The sequence below is a fragment of the Podarcis vaucheri genome (assembly GCF_965113315.1).
Source record: "Podarcis vaucheri genome assembly, chromosome: 8".
NCBI classification, from domain to species: Eukaryota; Metazoa; Chordata; class Lepidosauria; order Squamata; family Lacertidae; genus Podarcis; species Podarcis vaucheri.
Genome location: NC_138766.1, coordinates 5,370,674 through 5,393,458, shown reverse-complemented (window position 1 = coordinate 5,393,458; position 22,785 = coordinate 5,370,674). Strand labels below are relative to the sequence as shown.

The following is a 22,785-nucleotide window of genomic DNA, read 5'->3' as shown; positions in this document are numbered from 1 at the left end:
CGTGTAGATAAATAGGTACCGCTCCAGCGGGATGGTAAACGGCGTTTCCGTGTGCTGCTCTGGTTTCGCTGGAAGCAGCTTAGTCATGCTGGCCGCATGACCCGGAAAAACTCTCTGTGGACAAACACTGGCTCCCTCGGCCAGTAAAGCGAGATGAGCACCGCAACCCCAAAGTCGTCTGCGGCTGGACTTAACGGTCAGGGGTCCCTTTACCTTTTAATCATACTAACATCAATGATCTGTACAGAAACATGCAACATCCTTGCAAGCTGGCTTTTGAAACAGAATATTTACTTGGCATGAATAGGCATAAATGCTAGCCTCCACATACAACTGCAGTGTATCTCTCAAGTTAACAGATGCTTTGAGTACCTTTGATGCCCCGATTGTGGTATTTCAAAGGCATTGGCCTGCATCTTATTCAAAACAGACTGCTGGGTTACATGGACCTTGGTGTGATCTAGCAGGGAGGGCTTGTGTGTTGGGGACTGGGAAGCAGGAATTGGAGACATTACATAATTGTAGTTATTTAATTTCTATCCCTTCCTTCCACCCAAAGGAGCTGAGGATGGCAGAAAACCAATGGCTGATATCCCTCCAGGGCAAATTGTTCAGCAGTGGGGAATTTCACCAGCTCGAGTGGGAGAAGAATATTTTTGCTGCCTGTAGGATAACAAGTTGTGTGGGACTCAGGAAGTCTGCTAAGGTGACAACGACTGAAAGATGGTGAGACATCAGAATGTGTTTGTCACTCATGTTAAGCAAGCAGGGTGGAAATCCTGCAGTGGGCTATGTGTGACTGCAGATTACATAATCCTGCACAGATGATATTATTAATACTGAAAGGAGTCTAGACACAATTCTACTATGCCTTTGTTCACAGACCTGTGGACTATTATAGAAAGGGGGAAAGGGCTGTGCAAGGCATTTTAGATAGAGCAAACTTTCCAGTTAAATTGGTCTGGCTAAAACAAATGTTACTTGTTAGTGATCCAGGATTCGTGTGGCAAATGCAGCTCTCGGTGTTGAGTGAGACGGCTAGCGAGATCAGGCTGCGACTGTACAGGTTGCTTGCTACACAGCCTAAACTACACCACAGGGTTGCTAAGGGAATAAGGGGGACCACCTGCACCAAGATGAGCTCCTCAAGGGAAGTGCAAGAGACAGAAGGGATAAGCGACCCCAGCGTGGCTCAGTGGGTAGAGCATGTGACTCTTCATCTCAGGGCCCTGGGTTTGAGCCCCACCTTGGGCAAAAGAGCCCTGCACTGCAGAGGATTGGACTAGATGACCCTCGGGTTCCCTTCCAATGCTAGAATTTTATGAATCGATGGAAGTACAGAGATGATCAACAATGCCTTTGAAGAAGTTTACAAAACTATGTTGCAGGAGATCCTTAAATGGAAGCCTGCTTTGCCACCTATCTGTATGGTATCTTTCTCAGCATCCAACTGGCCTACGCACCATGTTCCATTATCGAACAGGACAACTGAAATTACTGCAGGACACCCCCTCTTTCTCCCCCCCCTTTTTTAAAAAAAGCATTCTGACAAAAATAACTTCAAATGAAAGTCAGACATTTTATTTCCTATTCACACTAAGCATTAATATATATATAAAGCAGTTTCTATCTACTTATGCAGCCTCCTATCTCCTATGCATGCCCTCTCCAATGTCAGTCCCACTGTGTTCACTGGGCTTGCTCCCAGGAAAGTGTACACAGGATTGCAGCATTAGAGATATCAAAGACTGAGCAGGTTTCTCCTTACATTATTTTCATTTATCTCATATAAACCAGTAGCAATTAATTGTAGCTCAGAATACGCCTGCCAGTGCTTGGGAGATGCTAGTCCTAACTCTCCCAAAATTAGAGTAGACTTGCTGTAAATGGAGCAAGTCCCATCATATAATGTGAAAGCGGTTTCATTTATTCCCATTTCCCAGTCAGCAAGAGAGAAAAAAGAATAAACCAAGCTATAAAGCCTTCCACAGGTCCGCTGTCATTTAACTTCCCCCATAATGCAAAGAGAATGAGGGAAAACATAGCAGCCTAATATGCACTGTGGAATCCGTTTCCCCACTTTGGGTCTCTTTAGGAGAGATGGACTTTCCCCTTTCCCCTTTTCCAGATCACTGACTCAGCAAATTAGAACAGGAATATAATTTAGCAATATGGCAGTTTGGGAAAGATACCAGCCCCTCATATCACCACCACCCAGACTGGTCCCCCCCACCCCACCCTAAGTATGCATTCCAATCTGATGCTAATTGAAAAACGTTGAATGTGGCTAATAAGAAAGCAAGTTATTACATTCTCTGTGCAATGTATTGCTGTCTTCATTGAGAATGTGATGCCTACGGCCTTCAGTAACTTCAGAGAAAATAACTTAAGCAGCATAACCAGGAAAAAACTCATTGCCCCACTGCCCAATATCTACATTAAATGGAATTGAAGGGGTAGGTTCCCCCACCCCACCCCAGAAATTGAAGCTTTCCCAAAATTAGCCAGCTGCCTAACAAGAAAGGGTTGCAACCTGGAGAAGGGGCCTGTACCTTTCAAAGACCAGCAGAAAAGAGTTGTACAAACATGGATGCCACATGCCTTCTCTCTCCCCCTTCACCACCAAATAAAGAACAAGGGGGGGGGGTGTCAAATGGCAAAGGAGAGACAATACTTTGCTTCCCTCCATTCAATAAAAGCTAGCTAGCTTAGGCCCAAATGTCAGCAGTGCATATTTTCTGTTTGTGCTTGCAATCATATGGGGCTCAAACCAAGTGGGTGAATCTCTTCAGCTTCCTCCGCTCTTCTTGAGCACTGCTTGGTGATGGGGGAGATCAGCTCTGTATCAGCCACAGAACCTAATTTTCAAAGCTACAGGATCCTTCTTTCAGTTGTGACCTGACAACTTTGCAACTCAGGAATAGCAAGGCGTGTCAATAGAACTGATCCATCACCTAAAGCAATTCTCAATCGAGACTGCATTGTTTATATGAAAGAGAATGGCAGAGCTACATGTTACATATGAATAATGATGGCTGCTGCTTCTATCAAAAAGCATTTTGGAAGGGAGCAATTTTGAGCAGAGATGCTTAACCCTTTCCAATGCATGCTACATTTCTCTAGCAAGTCCTCTCCCCGGCTCTGCTGCTTTTTCTCCCATCAGGTTCCAAATATGTGTTTACATTTTGCAAACAGGCACCAGGAACCCCACAGAAGTGGGCAAGCACCCATGGAAGAGGTGATGAGTGTTTCAGAAGGAAAACAACAAGTATCAGAAGGGTTAAGCATCTCTTCCCACTGCTTCTCCATTCTGGATTACCAGTATCAAGCTTCTCAACAGCCCCTGCTTTCCCCCCTACTGAAGCAGCAAACATCGTGGTTTGGTGCACACATTTGCATGTAACATGTAGTTCTGCCCAAAGGCTACTGCTTCACTACCTTGCCTGGCTTGCATTCAGCGCTGCTTGCATGTGGCACTGAATGCTATCCACACATAATGTCACATGTCAGGTGGGCAACCCGGCCCACTTGTCAATGTGGCTTGCAGAGAGTTGGCAGCTTTGGGATTTGGGGTCCTTGCCTCAAATTCCCAGTCCCCCAACCTGCTCTAGTGCAAGTAATGAACAGCCCCAAACCTTTCCACAACTGGGAAACTGACCGATTAGCAAAGTAAACTTTATTCTGCATCTTAAGATGCGCTAAACTTTCCTAAGATAATTTTCTTTACTGACAGTGTTGCATCTCCTTACCTTGATCTGTTTGCATTTCATATTCATCTGATTACTCGTCCTGTTCTTTCATTTGCCATCTTCCTTTGCATGCTTGTCATGTTACTTCACTGTGTTTTGCTTTGTTTTTACCAAGAACCCCATTTCAACTTACAAGGAAGACTGAGAGCTGCTAGGCAGAGGTCTGTAATCTTTACTAAGTCACACACCGTAGACAAGAAGTGTTTGCACCAATAAAGGCATTGAGTTTTCAAGAATCACAGCTGCTAGGCTAAGTCAAGACAGCCCAACGTCTGTGACAAGATACACCTCACCCCTCCCAAAGGGACTTCCAGGAAATAAAAACCCACTCAACTTGGCATTTTGCAGTTGGTAGTTGGGCTGGGAAAGAAATCTGCCCAAGACCTTAGAAAGTGACCAATAGTCAAAGTAGGTGGATCTGTACTCAGAAGCTTCATATACTAAACCTATAAAGTCAGAGTTTGTAATTGGTCAGTAGAGGTTTTGGAGAGGCCACAATGTCTTGACTTCACTCAGAGTATTAGCTTAGAAATGTGATTAGAACATTTTGAAATGAAGTTCACCTGCTAGAAGAAACTGCTGTAAATTGGTGATTGGCCAATAGTTAAGAAGAGGAGACATGTTCTCTCCCTGTGGTATAAAAGACTTTGGCATTAAGGCCTAGCTCTCACAAGCAGCAGTTGAAGTGATAAAGCTTTGTCCAAACTGTACCACTTCTGACGTCTATGCTTCCTTACTGAAGTGGGGCAGAGGAACACCCATTTGTACAAAATGAGAACTAGTGCTGTGTTGTGGTGAAGGAGCCAGAGCTACAAATCAGGAAGTCCCTGTTATTCAGCCAAGCTACCACTTAGGCAAGCCACTACGCATTTCTGAATCAGCCTCCCATTTGAAATATGGAGCCAATAATGCTCATCTACTTATAGTTGCTTGCCCCCCCCCCTTGCTACTTCCTGTGAAGGTGCCCGATGACGGTAAAAAGGGCATGCCAGAGAAGAGGCACTTTGGCGCAACCCTTATGATCACCTTCCCAGAAGGTGCCTGGTGCACTGGCGCGACTTTTGCGATGCTCAGGCACCTTCCCAGAAGGCGCTTTGTCGATCATAAGGGGTCGCGCCAAAGCATCTCCAGGAGGAAGCAGCAGCAATGGAGGAGCAGGAGGAAGGGGCGAAGGTGGGGGAGCGAGCGAGCAAGCAGGGGTGGGCTGGGCAAGGGACATACCGGCACCTATTTTCTTAAGGAAAAAACACTGGTGAGAAGATAACAGAAATGGAAACACTTTGAACAATCAAAAGCATTATGTACATTATTATAATTACATGTAAAGCAGCATGTCAGGGTTCTAGAACAACCCCCACACTGTCATGCTAGTTTCAATGTCGGGGATTATTATTATTATTTCCCCCCCATGGAGGAGTGTTTTAAGTCCTGTGAGATCTCAGATGCAGTCTGAGATAATGGAATCCAGAAACAGATTGAACACACCACCAGCTATTTGTAAGGAGTCTACAGAAGGCCCCAGAGAGCCACTCATATCATCACAGGAATGAGGGCCAATCTGAGAGTTTCTTTCCCAATTACTAATAATAATGGTCTGCATGTGAGAAGACTGAAGCCAAGTGGAATATAAAAGGTAAGAACTGCTAAGAGATTCAAACCCCTGACATTTCCACATCCAGTCCACATAAATTGGCATTGTGGTTCCACACAGAGCAGCTGAGGGGGAACTATTAAGCTGCCTGACCAAACCCAATTACCTCCAGTGCAGCAGAAGGCTTCTTTTTAAGTTCCTCACATTTTCGGAATTTGCAAATCTGGTGCCCAGTTTTACGGTTCCTACAACTGCTGCACTGCTCGCAATTTATCCGTCTTCTGCAAGGAGGACACATGCCACACCGTTTCCGTTTCTTTTTCCCTGAATTGATGGCAGATGCCAATTCGTTCTGCATTGGGTACTCTGCTAAGCCAGCCATATGGAGTGCGCTCTCTGCCAGAAATACGCCAGCAGGGGTCATAATGAAAAGGCCAGGGTTGATAGGAAAAGCCCCCAGGTAAGGAAAATCAGATGGGCTGTTCATTGTCTCTGCGGCCGAGACGGCTTCCATGTCTGAGATGCCCGTCCCGTGGTCATTAGGCAGGGGAATGTGCTCCTGGACTACTCTTTTGAGCAGCTCTGTCGACTGAGCAAACTGTTGCAAGATGCTCTGTCCTTCTGCAGAAATATCTGATTTGCTCAGCATGTCTGAGATGCTTTTGTGCTTTGAGGTAGAATTGCTTTTATCCATAGTTGCTTCATTGCCGTTGGCGACGGGGGCACCTTTCTCAGAATGTTCACTTAATGAGCTGGTGCTACCAAAAGTGGAGTAGTGGGAGAGTGGTCGAGACTTCTTAAGACTTTTGTTCAAAGGTTCGCTTATTATCCCACTTTTGTTCCTCCTTTCTGAATTGACTGACGGCTGAGAGTCATCTGGGTTCTTGTTTTTTTCCAACAGGCCTGGCTTGGAACTGGCGTCTTGATGAGAGCCAGTTTCGGACATCTTTTTTCTTAACAAAGAGGAGACCAGATAAAGCAGCAAGCCCACTCACGGTGGAAAACAACGCACCGCCACAATACGAACAGTACCGATCACAAATGATGGCGGGGAGGGGGCAAGGTCCGTCTTCAGTGCACTTTCAAGGCCATTACAACACGTCCTGCAGTTTCATATACAACAGGTGCCTCTGAAAGTTAAAAAGGGAAGAGTGAATTAGCGAAGAGTTAGGTGTCTGCTGAAACAACTGCACCGTGTTGTTTTTCACTCAGGCCCTCCCCTCGTGATAAAGTCAGCTCTGTCCTCATCACGACCATGAACCCAACCATATGGAAGACTACAACCACTGCCAAACCATTGGACCTGAAGGTATCCTGGATGGGAATGTGCCACTTCTACAGGTAGCTTAAGGATACCTTCCTATGCATGGTATACAACAACATTTTACTCAAAAGTACTCATTGAAATTAATGGACCTAATGTATTTAATATATTTATATATCTTTCTCCTAAGCTATCCCAGATGGCTTACAACATTAAAAAAAAACCCCACAGTATAAAATATAAACTAAAAAAAGCCAAAGGGAAAAGGTTCAGTCAAAGAGCACATGATTTGCACCAAAAGGACCCAATAGGACTTTTCCTGGCAGCTCCAGGCAGGGCTGGGAAAGAGACGCTACTAGTCAGTGTAGTCCAGGCTTGGCTCACCTGATGTTCTTGGACTGCAGCTCCCACGGCTCCAGAGTCAGCGATAATGGGAGTTGTAGTCCACCAACACCTGGAGGGTCAAAGGTTAGCCAGACTTCATGTAGCCAATACTGACCTAGCTGGACCTATGGCCTGACTCAGTATAAAGCAGATGTCTGTTTGCAATGCACCCCACTTAGAAAGGCAAAAAAAGCAGAAGTGTGATCCAAAAGAGCATAAAACAGTACTCTTGCACTGACGGGTACAAGCTCATTGCATACAAAACAGCAGTCCAAATATGGAGCTACAAATATCTGGGTGTTTCCATTCTTGAAACAAAAGCAACAGTCATAAAAGTAGGCTTGAGAGTAATACTGGATCCATTGGAGGGGGAGGCTGTGCAAACCTTATTCAGCCTTGCATTGATTTCTTCTCCTGCCTGGACTTCGAATTGGGAGCCAGATGTGCAATTAAGGCAACCATACATGCCCATGACAACAGTGGTTCAGTCCTAGCTGCTCTCAGGACAGCAGAGAGCCTTTCATGGGCTCTATCTTAAGTAGGAATACACTGAGCAAAAGCTGCGTGTGACATACCTTTTGATGCAAGGGACCCACTCCTAGATGCTCAGGCTTGTTACTGATTTAATTATGCAAGCACATCCTATTTAAGTCTATTTGCAGAAACTCTCTTAACATTTTATCTCTCTAGCCACTTGGAGAACTGGTATCCAAAGGCAGAGTGGCTACCGAGATAATGAAAATTAAAATGGCCGCTTCATAGATTTCATTTGCCCTGTGGACAAATGACAGGCGTATGTCTCCTCCCACCCACCCTGTTCCTTCTACCCATCAGACACTCAGAATGCCATAAAACAGGTTGTGAGGCGGGAGAGGGAGGATTTGAGCAAACCTCTGAGGCTGCTTGGCACCTGTCTGGGTCCTGTGATCATGCAGATAATGGTGACTTGGCAAGCTGGCTTCTACAGATGCTTCCTCCATGCAGCTCACTCGCCCACCGCTTGTGTATGCCAATTGCTGGTGCTGCTGGCGCCCTCTGCTCTTGCTCTTAACAAATGACTGGTGGCTGAGGTTTGTTTGGATTTTCCCTCTATGTTTCTAACTGAAGAGTGAACCAGAGCTGCTCTCTTAAAGCCAAACTCACAGCCAAGACACAGCGACGGCTACTGATGGTCAGCTTCTATGGCAGTGCTTTCTTGTGCTTGGCTTGGAGCTTTCGTCTACCTTCCTGATGATTATTACTAGCACTCCTCTGTGCCCCTCTCCATGTCCTAGAGTTACACCTAGGAACAGCTATTAGCCTGGCTAGTTGTAACAACGACAGCTTCTATGGTCAAGGCACAGGGATAAGTCAACACTTCTCAGCATTTTTCTAGTCCACTTATCATGGTTCAGACTGAAACCTACAGATATCAGGAGAGGCTCCAAGTGTCACAACCACCTCTCATTCTTCAAAAAGCACAACTGCTGATAATCTAGACCGGGACGGTTAATACACATAGATCTGTCCAAATCAGAAATATCTCACTGATAAAAGCTTCTTTGTGGTGAAGCAGGACTAATGTGCCTTATGTTGCTTGTCAAGCTCATCCCAAGCCCACAGCCAAGCCCCCATCCTCCTCCCAGGCCATCCAAACTGTGTGAGCCCTGGATGTCTTGCTGAGAAGCTGCTTGGCGTTTACACTTCAGTGTACCAACGGAGAATCCTGGCAGGGCTCCACTCTCTGAATTCTGTCATTATTTTGTGCCAAAAGGGCCAGAAAGCCTTTGGATAACAAACCTGGGTTCCACTTGTGGCTCTACCACTCCACTTTCTAAAGGACAGGAAATAAGGAAATACATTGCACAGTGTCCATGTGTTGTTGAGTTTGTGGAGCCATTGGAGAACTGGAGGCAGCCAAGCCCTGCCAGGTGTCAAAGGAAAACCAAAAGCAACACCCATCATCCTTCCAGTCCAGAGAGAAACGGCCCCATTGTTAGGGGATGGCCTGAGGGGCCCATGTACCACACCATGGGTCTGACAGCAGCGGTTGCAGGAGTCAAGCGTGGAAGTAGCACTGCACCACCACTCAGCTATGTGGCCGCTGGGGAGGCCAAGGCTACTGAACTCCTGTTCAGTGTCAAAACTCTGCCTCTTGTTTCAATTTCTAGCGATGATGTGTTTGTACAGGAAACAAATGGGCTGCTATTTTCTCTCTCTCTGCCCAAATTCAGTTCCCCTGGAAATGGAAACTCGTGGCAGAGTTCCCACCCATGGCATGCGGAGCAGCCTACTAGCCGTGGTAGCTGAGCTGACAGGCTGCCCTGTTTGGGGAAGCCCCGCCACTGCCTGGGACTCTGCTAATAGTGTTGAGCTCCCTCCCTGTCTTGCCCCAGACAGCCTGTTCCATCAGCTTTCTCCTCCTTTACCCAAAGCTCCCCATCATCCTTCACCAGGTGCCAACTGGAAAATTTTTGGTGCACAACATTAAGTAAGCTGCAAATATGTCATTTCCAAGGGTGGACCGGACAGAACCCTGTCAGTTTCTGCATAAATGTGTCCAAGGAAGAGATCAGTTTAAACGTGAAGGAGGACACAGGGGACACAGGAGAGTTCAGGGCTGCAGATTCATCACCTTGAGAATGGCAACAATGGATAGGGAACGAGCCCCGAACAGGGTGTCTACAGTGTCCTGTTGGGAACTGACTTGACTGAAATCATCCCTTTTCTCTCTTATGCCTTCTCTCCCCCATCTTCTCAAGACAGTCCAAGACAGCCAGTGGTTCCAGCACAGAGATGCAGCGAAGCCAGATGCTACCAGTATGATCTGAGCTACTCAGTAGGATATTAATTAAGGAGCAGCATAATTTATTTAAATGTGCACCTATACTTACAAAGTAGCCTCTGCAAATGTTACACATATCTGTGTGTATGGGCCTGCACCCTGGGTCTTCTAAGTCCTTAGCAACACCTCTAACAATAACAAACTAACAACAAAATGATGACCGGTGTCCCACAGAGGCAGCTCCTTGCTGATCAAGTATTGCTCTCTGCATTTAGAGAAGGATTAAAACACTCCCACATATCATGGCGAGAGAAACACACATTTGGTCTCGGAAGGCTTGAGAGGGGCTGTCTGACGGTGTGCTTGGCTTGGAGTCCTCATGACAACATGCTAGGCCATGAGCTGGAATCCAAGGGAAAAGGGAAAAGGAAACACGGGGAGAACAGCTGAAGCCGGGAGAAAATCCATCCGTTATCAGAGCTACCAGAAAAATGGAATCCAGCCACTTCCGCTGGCATAAGGCAATTTTTGAGAGTTCCCTCTATGAGCTCAATATATCATTGCACAAACTGGCCAGAGGAAGGGATTCTTATTAAGCTTCCCAAATTCCATTCACACCTCAGGCAAAAAACTGAAGTTTAAAAAACATTTGCCTATGAACTCTATACTTTAAAAATTCTGCAAGGCCCAACCCTCAAATTTTGCAGCTGGATTTGACAAAGTCTGTAGGTATCAAAAAATTTACCTGCAATATTTTGGATAACTTTTGGAGATTTTTTTCTTCCTCCTTCCCACAGAAACCTCTCTCCCAATCTTTTTGTTGTTAGCAATTTGGAGGGTGAAGAATGAAATGAAGGGGGAAAGAATTTTTCAGATTTTTCTCCACAGTCATATGGATTAAGTGGCATCTTCTTCCCACATGCCAGGTGGCTTCATGCTGCAGCTGGCTTCTGTGTGTGCTTACACAAAAATAATTTCCACTGAATTTCAAGAGGACTTACCTTAAGTTAGTGAACATAGCAGCCTTACAAAGCAATCATTGGTGTGTGTTTGATTTGTTTTGTGTGCGCACACACACACACACACGCACACACACACACACGTAAGTATGCACTGGGCTGTACCTGTAGTCAATTAATGCTACACACATTATACTCTGTATTAATTCAGTATAGTCACCACAACCTGATTTTGTGCTCTCCATCATTAATTCACTCAAAGAATGCTGACTCCACATGGCCTTGCTAACTGCCTTCGACTATTTACAGGATGCAGCACAGTCCCCCTTCATTCATTGCTTGTGTGAATGGAATATCATGGAATACTAGGGCGCAGGGTGGCACTCCTGGATCTGGTAGCAAGCTTCCTGCCTCGCCCTTATTTAAACATATGCATGTTCATGTGGTCATCTGCAAAGAAGAAGCCTACACATGGAATAGCTGCTTGTGGACAGGATTGTTCTTTGCAGACCACCATGCTGACATCTAGGGGCAGGGTTGGTTAGCGCTCGTGTGTTATCCCCTTCACATGTGACTGGGAGTGGCCGCCGGGACCATATAACACCAGTCCTAAAGGATCTTCATTGACAACCAGTGCGTTTCTGAGCACAATTCAAAGTGTTTAAAGCCCTAAAAGGCCTCGGCCCAATATACCTGAAGAACCATCTCCAACCCCATCGCTCCAGCCTAGACACTAAGGTCCTCCTCCAAGGGTCTTCTGGTGGCTCCCTCACTGAAAAAGCAAGATTACAAGGAACCAGGCAGAGGGTCTTCTCGGTAGTTGCACCCCCTGTGGAACAACCTCCCATCAGATGTCAAGGAAATAAACAACTATCTGACTTTTAGAAGACATCAAAAGGCAGACCTGTATCAGGAAGTTTTTAACATTTGATGTTTGAGTATGTTCTGGTGTATGCTGTGAGCCGCCCAGAGTGGTAAAATTAATAATAATAGTAATATTGATGATGGTGATGGTGATGGTGATGGTGATGATGATGTAAAGAGTATTGCATGCCCTGTGGGGCTCAGAGTCCCCAACACTGCATATAAAAGACAAAACTTCTGCTATACGATCACAGATCTCTCTCAGAATAAACTTTTCCAAGCTGTTGGATCTTTCTGCATCCACCAACCTCTGGTTCTGCCCACTGGATGTGTGAATCCACACAAGCCAAGGGGTTTTGATCACAGAATAATCAGTGGTGTAAACTTGTGAAGTGAAAGCTCCCCAGTTCTGTCCTCCAGTAGACCACACACCTGAAATTAGTCCAGTGCCTTATTGAAGGTTAATCATTCGTCTGAGTCTTTGATCATAGTAATAATCTACCTTAGGATTTCAGCTTGAACAGAAAAGCAGCAGAAAGGTGGATGGTCTGTTCTCCTACGGACCACAGCAGATCGCCACAGGCTAAATTATAATCCACGTGAAAGTCATCAACAAATCCATGGATCTGTCCCTGGAAATTGGAACACAGAAGAAAATGATAATTATGGCAGCAATCATGGAAGGGGGAGGAAATGCTTGTATGAAGCATTTGCTACTTATCTGCAGTGTGCAACGGGCCAATTCCTAGTTTTTATTACTCACAGGGGCCTCACTCTCAAGGGTTGCCAACTTTTGAAGCATGCAAGTCCTGTAGTTGTCTGTTTCACAGCAGCTTGGTATCCAGACGTTAGTAGGTGATAATGTTTACCGCCATGCTATGAAAAGCTTTACCTGATGACTTCTGCAAATCAAACCTTTGTTTAAATACCCAGGAGCAAACCAGGCCATCTCCTCACCTTGATATTTCGGGCGGGGGGGGGGAGTAAGATTGTGCATTCTTTTTTTCAAATCATTATCATAATCTCAAACTCAAGAGGAGGAGCAATCACTCAATATTCCATGTTAAGGCAGCTACTGCACCCCCAAATAAGGCAGAGATCCCACAGTAAAGCAGGCAAAATTTAGATTTGCCCCACGAATAGTGCTGCAAAAACCGAATCAAAGACACTGGAACTTGAATGAAGGACAAAATATAGGTTAAACAAAGGTTACTGGTTACCTTTCCATCCAAGAGTGTTTTGCCTCAAAGGAAGCTGGAGATAGCGGAAAGGAGCCGAATGATGGCTGTGGTGGATGGGATGGGGCACAAAAGAGGCCATATGGAGAGTTGAGTGCATAAAGGAAGGGTGGACAGAGAGAAGCAGAGGGAAGGAGTCTGATGAGAGTCACCAGTAAGCTGAAGGTCAGTCTACTGTTCATCATAGAATGACTGCTCAAAACATGGCCTGTTTCCTGGCTCCTCATCACATGAAGTGTCTCACACCAAATGATATTATACTATGTACAGCAGCCCTGTGTCCCTCAGTAGACCCTACCTGGACCGCTAGGATGTCACAGTTTAGAGAAAAAACTTAGAGAGCCTAGATGTGGAAAAATTATTTATACAAATTTCTGCAGCTTCCCCCATTTTGCTTCCCTCACAACAATTGTAGGTTTCATCTTAAATTACTAAAGGGGTTGTTGCAAATACCAGACTCCAGAAGCTGAATGATTTTAAAAATATACTTAAAAAAGGAAAGAAGTAATAGTTCCTCCCCCCTGCTTTAAAAATACACCTAGAGAGCAGAACTGCAGCAATCTTACAGTGCCGATTCTATGCATGTTTACTCAGAAGCAAGCCCACATGGTGCTTACTCCCAGGATTGCACTCTTGAGGTTCTTTGTAGATGCTTTTGCACACAAATTTGGCAACTGGGGTCTAGTTGACTAGGGTTGCAACTGGGCTGCAGTTCATTATCGAGTTTGGTAGAAAGCACAGGTGATAAACATGTTGGGGATGAGAGTCATTCATTCCCAGAAACAAGGGTTTCCAAAAGCCGCTTGAAGCTGGTTTGTTTACAACAGGTGCAAGGTCACTCTAAAGAATGTTCCTGCATATCTGTTTCAGTGCTGGACACAGAGAGATGTTTAGTCTGAACGCTGCTCTTGTGGTGTGAAGATGTGAGAGCAGGTCTGGCAGCTTTAGGGCTAGATGGAACCGTTTAAACTAAACCTCTATCAGGGAGGAGAGATGGTTGTATCCTGTTGTAACTGTTATGCTTAAAGAACAACAGTAAAGAATTCTGTCTGTATTTGAATGTTTCCTGCAATTTATTTCTACGCTCCATGCTAGACCTGGATCTCCTACACGCTTGGAAGCTGCGTGATACTCTGAAGGGGCCTGGTACTTGGAAGTGTACTGGATCCAAAGATAAGGAGTTTTGGTTGCTTAAGAAAACTCCAACAGGTCTTGGGGCCCTGTCAGAGTCTCAAGAGGTTATGGTTAACCCCATAACTCCAACAAAACACACAAGTTTCTATGTATGTCACCCACACCTTTGAGTGGAGCTGATATGCTGGGTGATGCCATATTTCCACACCTACATACTCCAACACGGTTGCATCACAGCTCGTGTTAGTGGGACTCAAGTCTCTGAGCATAAAAATGAGTCAGTTTCCACAGTTCTCGCTGCCAGATAGACTGCCTCTGCTACTCTACCGTGAGTCAGCTCAGAAGCTGTTGTGCAAAAAAGTTATAGATAGCCACACACCTCGCTCACACTTTCCCCTCCACTACTATCTGTATTCAGTGAATGACTGCTGCGTTTGTCTGGAGGTTTGAGGCCAAACTAACATATTTCACCATGTAATGGTCACCACCGCATAATAGTCGCATCCCCCCCTTTTTGGACCCTAAAATCAGTCCCCAGAGCGTTCACCACATGATAGTCACTGGGGTGAAAACGCCTTGTCAGTGGGCCTTTTTGTTTTGCTCTGAAGTGTTTTGTTTTGCTCAACAGCATTTCCTCGCTTTTGTACAGTGGTGCCCCGCAAGACGAATGCCTCGCAAGACGAAAAACTCGCTAGACGAAAGGGTTTTTCGGTTTTGCGTTGCTTCGCTAGACAAATTTCCCTATGGGCTTGCTTCGCAAGACGAAAACGTCTTGCACTTTTTTTTTAAAGCCGCTTGAAGAGGTGCAGTTGCAACGGACCGTGCTTTGCAAGACGAAAAACATCGCAAGACGAAAAGACTCGCGGAACGAATTCTTTTCGTCTTGCGAGGCACCACTGTAAACGAAAGGGTTCTGGTGCAGCCATTTCCCAGCCTCTTCCCGGGCCTGCCTGTGGGACATGCCTCTTGGCAGAGCCGGCCCTCAGCCCAGGGAGGATGAGGCAGCCCTGCGCGGGAAGCAAAGGTGGCAGCGGCTGAGGAGGCCTTGCCCGACAGCTGGCGATGGAGGAGAAATGCAGTAGCAGCAGCAAGGTCTTGCCCGGAGGCGGGCAGCTGGGGCTCATGGATGTGCCCGGTGCCCAGTAACAGAGGGGTGCATGCCTGAGGCAGGGCCTGTGCAGCAAGCCCCACTTTTCCAAATGGGGCTCATGGGGCAGGGTTAGAGACCTAGGCTAAACTATGCATTTACTGCATAATAGTTGCACCCCCCTTTTTTGAAAAGAAAAATCAGCATTAAAAATGCAACCATTACGTGGTGAAATACGGTATTTGGAACGGAGCAGCTACGTTTATATTATCCACATGCCTGTCATGTCCACATATAAAGCAATGAAGACAAGAGGAGTCTGCTGAATCAAGTCAACGGCTCCTCTAGCCAGCATCCTGTTCTCACAGTGGCCAGTCAGACGCTCCAGTGGGAAACCCAAAAGAAGGACACGGAAGCAAGAGGACTCTCCAGCCCCCATGGCTTCCAGCAACTGATGCTCTGCACCACTGCTGCCTCCGACTGTGGAGGCAGAGCTGCACATGGTAAAGAGTGCATGGGAGAGGGACGCAAAAGCCTCTCCCCTGCATCTTACCTCACAGCACGTTATTGTTTCTCAGAGTTTTCTCACAGCCTAGCTCAGCGTTGCCACTGGAGCAGGGCTGAGGGAGAGCGCAGGAAGCCAAGGCACAGAGGGCCTTTACCTTCCCTTTCCTCAAATGTTGCTTTCCATGTAAAGAACAGCTCCCACCTCTCCTTTACCTATATACAAAGAGGCACATATATGAATGCCCCTTCATGTTGTGGCTGACCAACAGAGAAGCCACAGCGCTGCCTCAGTAGGCCTGGGCACACCATCCAGAGCCCCCACGTCCTGTCAACGCAAGGAGGGGAGGAGAGCTGAGGCTGCCTGTCCCGCCACTGACCTCCACATGTTGCCAGGAATGCAAGAAGGAGTTCTCCATGAGGAGATTAGGGCCATGGCCTTGTGACGCTGCTCCCCTCCATGTTCTGGCTGAATGCATGAACTGGCAGGTGAGAAGAAGGTGAATAAGCCTCTGAGCAAGGCTCCAATAACTGGCTTTTTTCTTTAATCTATCGCCTTAAAAACATGTTGAATTATGTCAAACTGGGAACAGAAAAAAATCATTTTATTTTATCAGCTTTTTAAAAAAACTAAGGTTATTGTTGCTTTCAGCAACCAGCCATAATGACTCAATTAAAAACAACTAGCCCATAAACAGTAAAATCTCCTGTACTATCAACAGCAAAAGACAGACAACCAATTATCTTTATATGCCCATTTCACACACATGTGCTTGGGATGTGTGTCCTTTTTTGCCCCACCCTGGTTAGACTATTAATGCGCATTTGCCTTCTTCTTTTGACAATCTCCTGTGGTATCTTCTCTCTCCACCTCCCTTTCTGCCCAGGTTGTTGTTGTTAATTAAATATATATACTGCCCTATCCCTGATGACTCGGAAGACGCAGCGGCAGAAGAATCTCCCACAGGATACACTGGGATCTAAAAAGCCAGAAGACTTCTGAGCTAGCCTGATCAAAATGGGCCCATGGGGTTCCACCACCAGGTTCCATCCTGACTAAGTCATGGTCTTCTGAGATGCCAGGCTCTGCCCAGTTAGGCTTTCCCTAGTCTATCCTAACTCCATCTCCAGGCCCACAATGACCCAACATCCAAGGACATATACTTCTTAAAATCAAAAGTTGTCTCTGCCCTTTAAGACTGATTTCTACAACAGAAGGAAGCAGAGGACATAAAGCATGTGTGACAACCCTAGAAAGGCCCATATAGCCAGCTCTAGCTAATACGAGTTCTAGTTTCCTGCTATTATTATTATTATTATTATTATTATTATTATTATTACTACTACTACTGCTGCTGCTGCTGCTACTACTACTATGACTACTACTACCACCACCCCACCTTTTTCCCTGACAAGACTCAAGGCAGCTTTTATACAGATAAAACAAGAACCGCTAAAATCCTGGGGAAAAAATCACTGAAAACAATTAAACATGAATAGAATTTAAACTATATGCTTATATAAAATCTGTTTAGAACATTACAATAAGAACAGGAAAGCACCATCCCTTTCATTAAAAACCGTCAGTTCCCCAAACCCTGCTGGAACAAGGAGGTCTTCAGCTGCCGGCAGAAGGGCAAGGAGGGAGCCAGTCCACCTTCTCCAGGGAGAGACTTCCGAAGTCTGGCAGTAGCCACTGAGAAGGTCTTCTCCTGTGCCTGTGGGGGGTGGTGGGACCGAGAGAAAGCTTCAAGGTTCTCAGAACCCAGGCAGGTTCGTATGAGGGGATACAATCTTTCAGATAGCTTGGACTAAGCCATGTAGGGCTTTATGGGTTATAACCAGCACTTTGGATCATGTCTGATGACCAGCCCCAGTCAGCAATCTGGCCGCAGCAATCAAGCCATTAGGGTGTTTTCTCTCACCATTAACACTCCATTATGTCAAAGCAGTTCCAGCCAATGGCAGCAGGGGGTGGGGAATCTGGAGTGGCAGACCTTTTTTAGTACAGTGGTACCTCAGGTTACACACTTAATTCGTTCTGGAGGTCCATTCTTAACCTGAAACTGTTCTTAACCTGAGGGGGGCTTTTGCTAATGGGATCTCCCGCTGTTGCTGTGAGGCCGCACGATTTCCGTTCTCATCCTGCGGCAAAGTTCTCAAACCACAGTACTACTTCCAGGTTAGCGGAGTTTGTAACCCTAAGTATTTGTAACCCAAAGCATTTGTAACTTGAGGTACCACTGTATATTAAATAGATGTAGCTATAGCAAGTATGTATAATTTCTTCCACAAAACCTTGGAACCTCTTCAGCTGTTTTTTCAGAAGTAGAATAGGAAGCAGCCAAGATTTCTATTGCATATTGCATGGAAAAAAATCTTGGGAATATTCTGAGCAGAAATAAAACCACACATAAGCTACATTAGTTTGCCTTTGGACATACCATACCAGAAGGAGCTGACAGAGCTGTTACAGTCTACCGGACCGATAATCCACAAACTAAGATGGATTCATTGTACATGGCAGATTGTAACAGCTCCAAACCATCACTACCTGCTGCATTTATTCACTTGCTCTTTAAGGACCCAAAACATGGGATTTCAAAGATAAGGTGCACTAGTTGTTCTGATCTGCTGCACACATAAACCCTGCCAGGAACAGGGGGGAAAACACAGCAATCTCCAGACAAAAATAAGCACTATTACATTTTCAGTGTTCTGCTTCAAGGACTGAAGTTACTATGGATGACCAGAGATGGTGGATGCACCTCTGCTAACTGCAAGGATTTACAGATCCATTTCCGCTGTGATATTACCACACAAAACGCATGGGAAGATAAAAAATAATAATTCTACTGATTTGGCCAAGTATTTCCACACCTAACGGCACAGGCTTCAGTTTGTTCCATCTGGGAAAAAGAAGCATGCTTATTTACTTAAATCAAAAGAATTTGAAACTGATCTGTTTCCATGCAGCACCTTCAAAGTTAGTTTCATCATAGGTCTAAACTCCATTCAGGGTTGTCATCCACCAAAATTAGGTCAAAGGGTTTATTTTGAACACATACCATGCTTTTAAATGTTTATCTTGTTTGTAAAGCTGTCAGGCTCAGGGCGTGCAGCTGCTATAGGTAAAGGATCTTTTAAGACTGGAACTAGAACAATTGCACAGCCTGCTCATGTCATCTGAAGGTTATAAACTGCCCTAAATCTGGTGAAAATTCACCCTTATAAAGATGTAACATTTATTCTGAATTTAACAAAACATTTATAATGCTTGAATTTAAGGAAACCTCTATGTGGTTTAAAAAAATAAAATTATTGATAAAACCTGTTAGAAATAGGTATTTTAAAATATTCAAAAATTGATTAAAATCAACAGCAGCTAAAATGAAACAGAAGGCGTGTAACTTCTGCATGTGTGGTAGACTTGTCAAAACAAAAATGTTTTAAGCAGCTTCTGAAAAGAGCATAGCAAAGGCTCCTGCCTACTGTCCCTAGATAGCGAGTTCCAACGTGTAGATGCTGAAAGAGTGGCTTCTTACAAGTGCAGAATCAGTATTATGTGGTACCTGCAAAAGTGCCAGTTCCACATGGTCCCTTAGGCAAGCCAGAACCACTCTAGCACAGTGCTGCAATTCTCATGCCACAGAGCTGCCCCAGGTTCACGTGAAGCCTTCCATGTGGCTTAAAGGTAAAGGTAAAGAACCCCTGACAGTTAAGTCCAGCCGCGGATGACTCTGGGGTTGCGACACTCATCTCGCTTTATTAGCCGAGGGAGCCAGTATACAGCTTCTGGGGCCATCATGACTAAGCTGCTTCTGGCGAAACCAAAGCAGCGCACGGAAACGCCGTTTACAGCTTCCTTCTGGAGTGGTACCTATTGATCTACTTGCACTCTGACGTGCTTTTGAACTTCTAGGTTAGCAGGAGCAGGGACCGAGCAATGGGAGCTCACCCCGTCACGGGGATTCGACCTTCTGATCAGCAAGCCCTAGGCTCCATGAGGTAAATGCGTATAGTATTGCAGTTTTGATTGAAGCCAGTTTGAAAGAAGATTCTTCAGGCTACAGAGCATAAAAACCAGGAAGTACTCTTGGAGGTGATAAGGTTTGTTGAAAGAACTTATTCCCACAACTGCCAAAGTTTTGCAGAGCTCCCTACACCAAAGTACATAATTGGGATTATGTCCTCCAGCTGTAAAGGAGAAGGAACAGCTACTAGGTGAATTAGAATGCCCATTTTCCAAGGTGAATATCTCCCAGGAAGTGACCTATTTGAATGCCCCATGAAACAGGATAACCACACCAGAATAGAATAGGGCATCCTATGCAGGATGCCCACTGGATTTCCTGGCCCTGTACACTGTATGTGGATTGGTCCCTCCAATCCACTGAAAGTAAGAGGGCATAAATTTGCATATGATTTGCGTCATATGTAGATACATGTCCAAAAGTATCTAACAGACAGAATGTGAACCTGCAAAGCTTCCGTACTCCTAACAAAGGCATGCAAACTCTACAAGCTTAAATGATCACATTTTAACAATATACTTCCCTGTATCGTAACCCTAAGAGAGAGGCCACAGCTCATTGGTTGAACATATGCCTTGGATGCAGACGGTCTCTGGTTCAACTCAGTATCTCCTGTTGAAGGTTCTCAGGTGTCAGAGCTGGGGAAGACACCTCAGCCTGAGGCCCTACTGGACCTTGCACACTCAAAGATGGCAGCACTGGGTTAGCTGGACTAACAACATGATTTAGTAGAAGGCAGCTCTATAGCGTAGCTATTTAATAAAGATGCCGCTTGTGCAACGTTACAGAAATTTGTTGGCTATACACAGCAGACTACAAGCCAAAACAAGATACTTATAGGCTAAAAAGAAGATCTCTGCAGTCTTAACCAAACGTTCACCACAGGCAAACAAGCAGCAACAGTGACTGTCACGGCCTGCTCACCTGCTGGCTCTCTTGAGTGAACTGCGGCCATGACGATGGGAGCGAAGAGGAGAAGCGCCTGCCTGCTCACTCTGGACCGGTGAGCAAATAGTAGCAGCCCACGGGGCAGGGGAGCTATCAAGGAGGGCCCTCAACTTGGCATCAGCTCTGGAGAAGCAGGGAGAGCATGTTGTGCCCCAGTTCTCGCTCTTTGCGCTATCCTGAATGTACAGTGGCTTGTCAGATTTGGGGATGGCAAGCAGAGAGCAACAGGAACTGAATGCCGTTGGTAGACCGGCAAGCTGGTGATGAGCTGCCAGTCAGCATTATGTCTCTTTGGGAAGAGTGTGGGTGCTAAAACGAGTGCCAATAGACTTCATGAATGTGCAGGAAAAACAGCTGCCTCTTACTCCACAAACCATTAATGGCCCTAACCCGTCAATTGTATCTACTTCCCCTTCCCCTCAGGATCCTGTGGGATATGATCTGATTGCACCAAAAGTGAACTACAGGTAGGGAGGCATGGTGGGCTGTGCCTGAGGGGAAGGGGAAAATAACTGAAAATCTGATCTACCAGACAGGAAGACAACATCTTCTGTGATCTGTTCAGTTGTAATGGGAACAACTTTCAGAGTGGAAAGCCACCTAATGAGGCATCTCAGGGAGTCGTGAGAAACACACTTTGGCCTGGTTCACATGCAACACAAAGCCAAACCATGGCTTCCCATGAACTATTGCGGCCACAGCACACCTCTCGCAACCCTGCTGCTGACCCAGGGTGCAGTGACTGCTGGGTTTACAAACCCAGGCTTGTGATTTGTCTCACACCAGATAAGCCATGAGCCTGGCTTCTATGCCAAACCATTACATACTCCCAAGGAGTGCAGTGGCCACGATCTTCACCCTAGGAGCCCACACATTTGCACTTAACCATGATTTGGCTCACCATTACATGTGAATACACCTGCAACGTTCGGAAGCAGAAACAACCGATGAGGCAAATTGCTTGTTGGAGGGGGAAAACTCCCCACCCTTCCATTTCAGTGCCAGGAGACAGCAGTGGGTGTGGGGGTGTCACAGTTAGCACTGTGTACGTGTGCTGTTGTTGAGTCACGCCAAGTGATTCCAGCGTTTGCCCTCCACAACCATCTATTCAGCAACACGCTGGCTGAGATACTCCCATCTGCAGCCCCGTCTCCCACTGCCAAGAGATACAAGCAGGAAGGACCTTCTCTCCCCCCCCCCCAAAGCAGCTGCCTCATCAGCCACAGTTTTCACCTTCTCCTCCTGCCTGCTCTTTTAGCCATTCCTAGGCTATGAAGATATTGCTCTGCATTTTCAGGCCCTTTAACTAAACATGCTCCGCTTGGACTTTCTGATTTCCTTACTCACCCTTCCCCATTACCGTTAACAGCAACACTCCTCTTAGATCTTCCTCCAACAGCCTGCCTTTTCTGACCAAAACACCCACTCACCCAATATCTAGCCTGTGACTCATTTAAGTCTCCAGGTCCTTGATTTGGCTCTCATCCTAATCTAAATACACTGCAGACAGCGCTCTGTTGTGCTCTCCTCTCCTGAAATGGTAAGATGTGACAATTGACATTCCTGAGTGATGTTTCATTACATGATCAGGCAAGTGGATAAGACAGCGTTCCTTGGAGCAAACATGTCACAACTGGGAGGAGGATGGAGGTGTGTTGGATAAAGCACATGTGATGAACGCAGAGGTGCATGTTTCCCCACACCAAACATGGTTTGTCCCCATCACCAGCCAGGACTTCCTACTACATGCCAAGCCATTTCATGGTCCACATGGAAGAGACATCTATTTAGGAAAACTGCCCTTGTCTGAAGCAGCCCCCAAATAGTGACACTTTCTTTTTTCTGACTTTGCCTTTCCAGCAGCTTATTCTGCATTTATACTTTTCAATAACAAATGGAGACAGGACAAAGTTCCAAAGGATAATGCTGATGCCTCGCTCTCCCCTTGTCCTGCTGATACAGAATGTTTTGCCAGCTCTCCTAATGCACTGCAGAGACTCTCGGCTCAGCTGAATAAAGAGATGAGATTCAGCTACAGCAGGAGGTGGGAAGAGGAGGGAGAGAAGGCCCTGCCTCATGAATATTCAACTGAAGCTCCAGGCCCCCAGCTAATCCTTAAAATTTTTCACTCCAGAGGGATCACAAGAGTTCAAAATAGAAAAGGCCGTGTATTACAGATTAGTAGACAGAACCCATCCCTTCTCCTCGGACAGACAAGAGCCTCAAGGTGTGGCTTGCTTCTTTATTTTGTTACTCAAATGCTAC

General features: G+C 45.8%; 1 protein-coding gene across 4 annotated transcripts in view; it reads right to left on the bottom strand.

Annotated features, from left to right (window-relative positions):
* CXXC5 (CXXC finger protein 5) overlaps window positions 1-22,785 on the bottom strand; it is a 63,613-nt gene that overhangs the window by 4,321 nt on the left and 36,507 nt on the right. For 2 of the 4 annotated variants that reach the window (XM_082234657.1, XM_082234658.1), the window contains 2 exons: window positions 12,078-12,207; window positions 5,507-6,470 (listed from right to left, as the gene is read on the bottom strand). In XM_082234657.1, coding sequence (XP_082090783.1) covers window positions 5,507-6,286 — 780 coding nt within the window. In that variant the 5' untranslated portion in view covers window positions 6,287-6,470; window positions 12,078-12,207. The other 2 variants (XM_082234660.1, XM_082234659.1) reach the window with 2 other exon arrangements.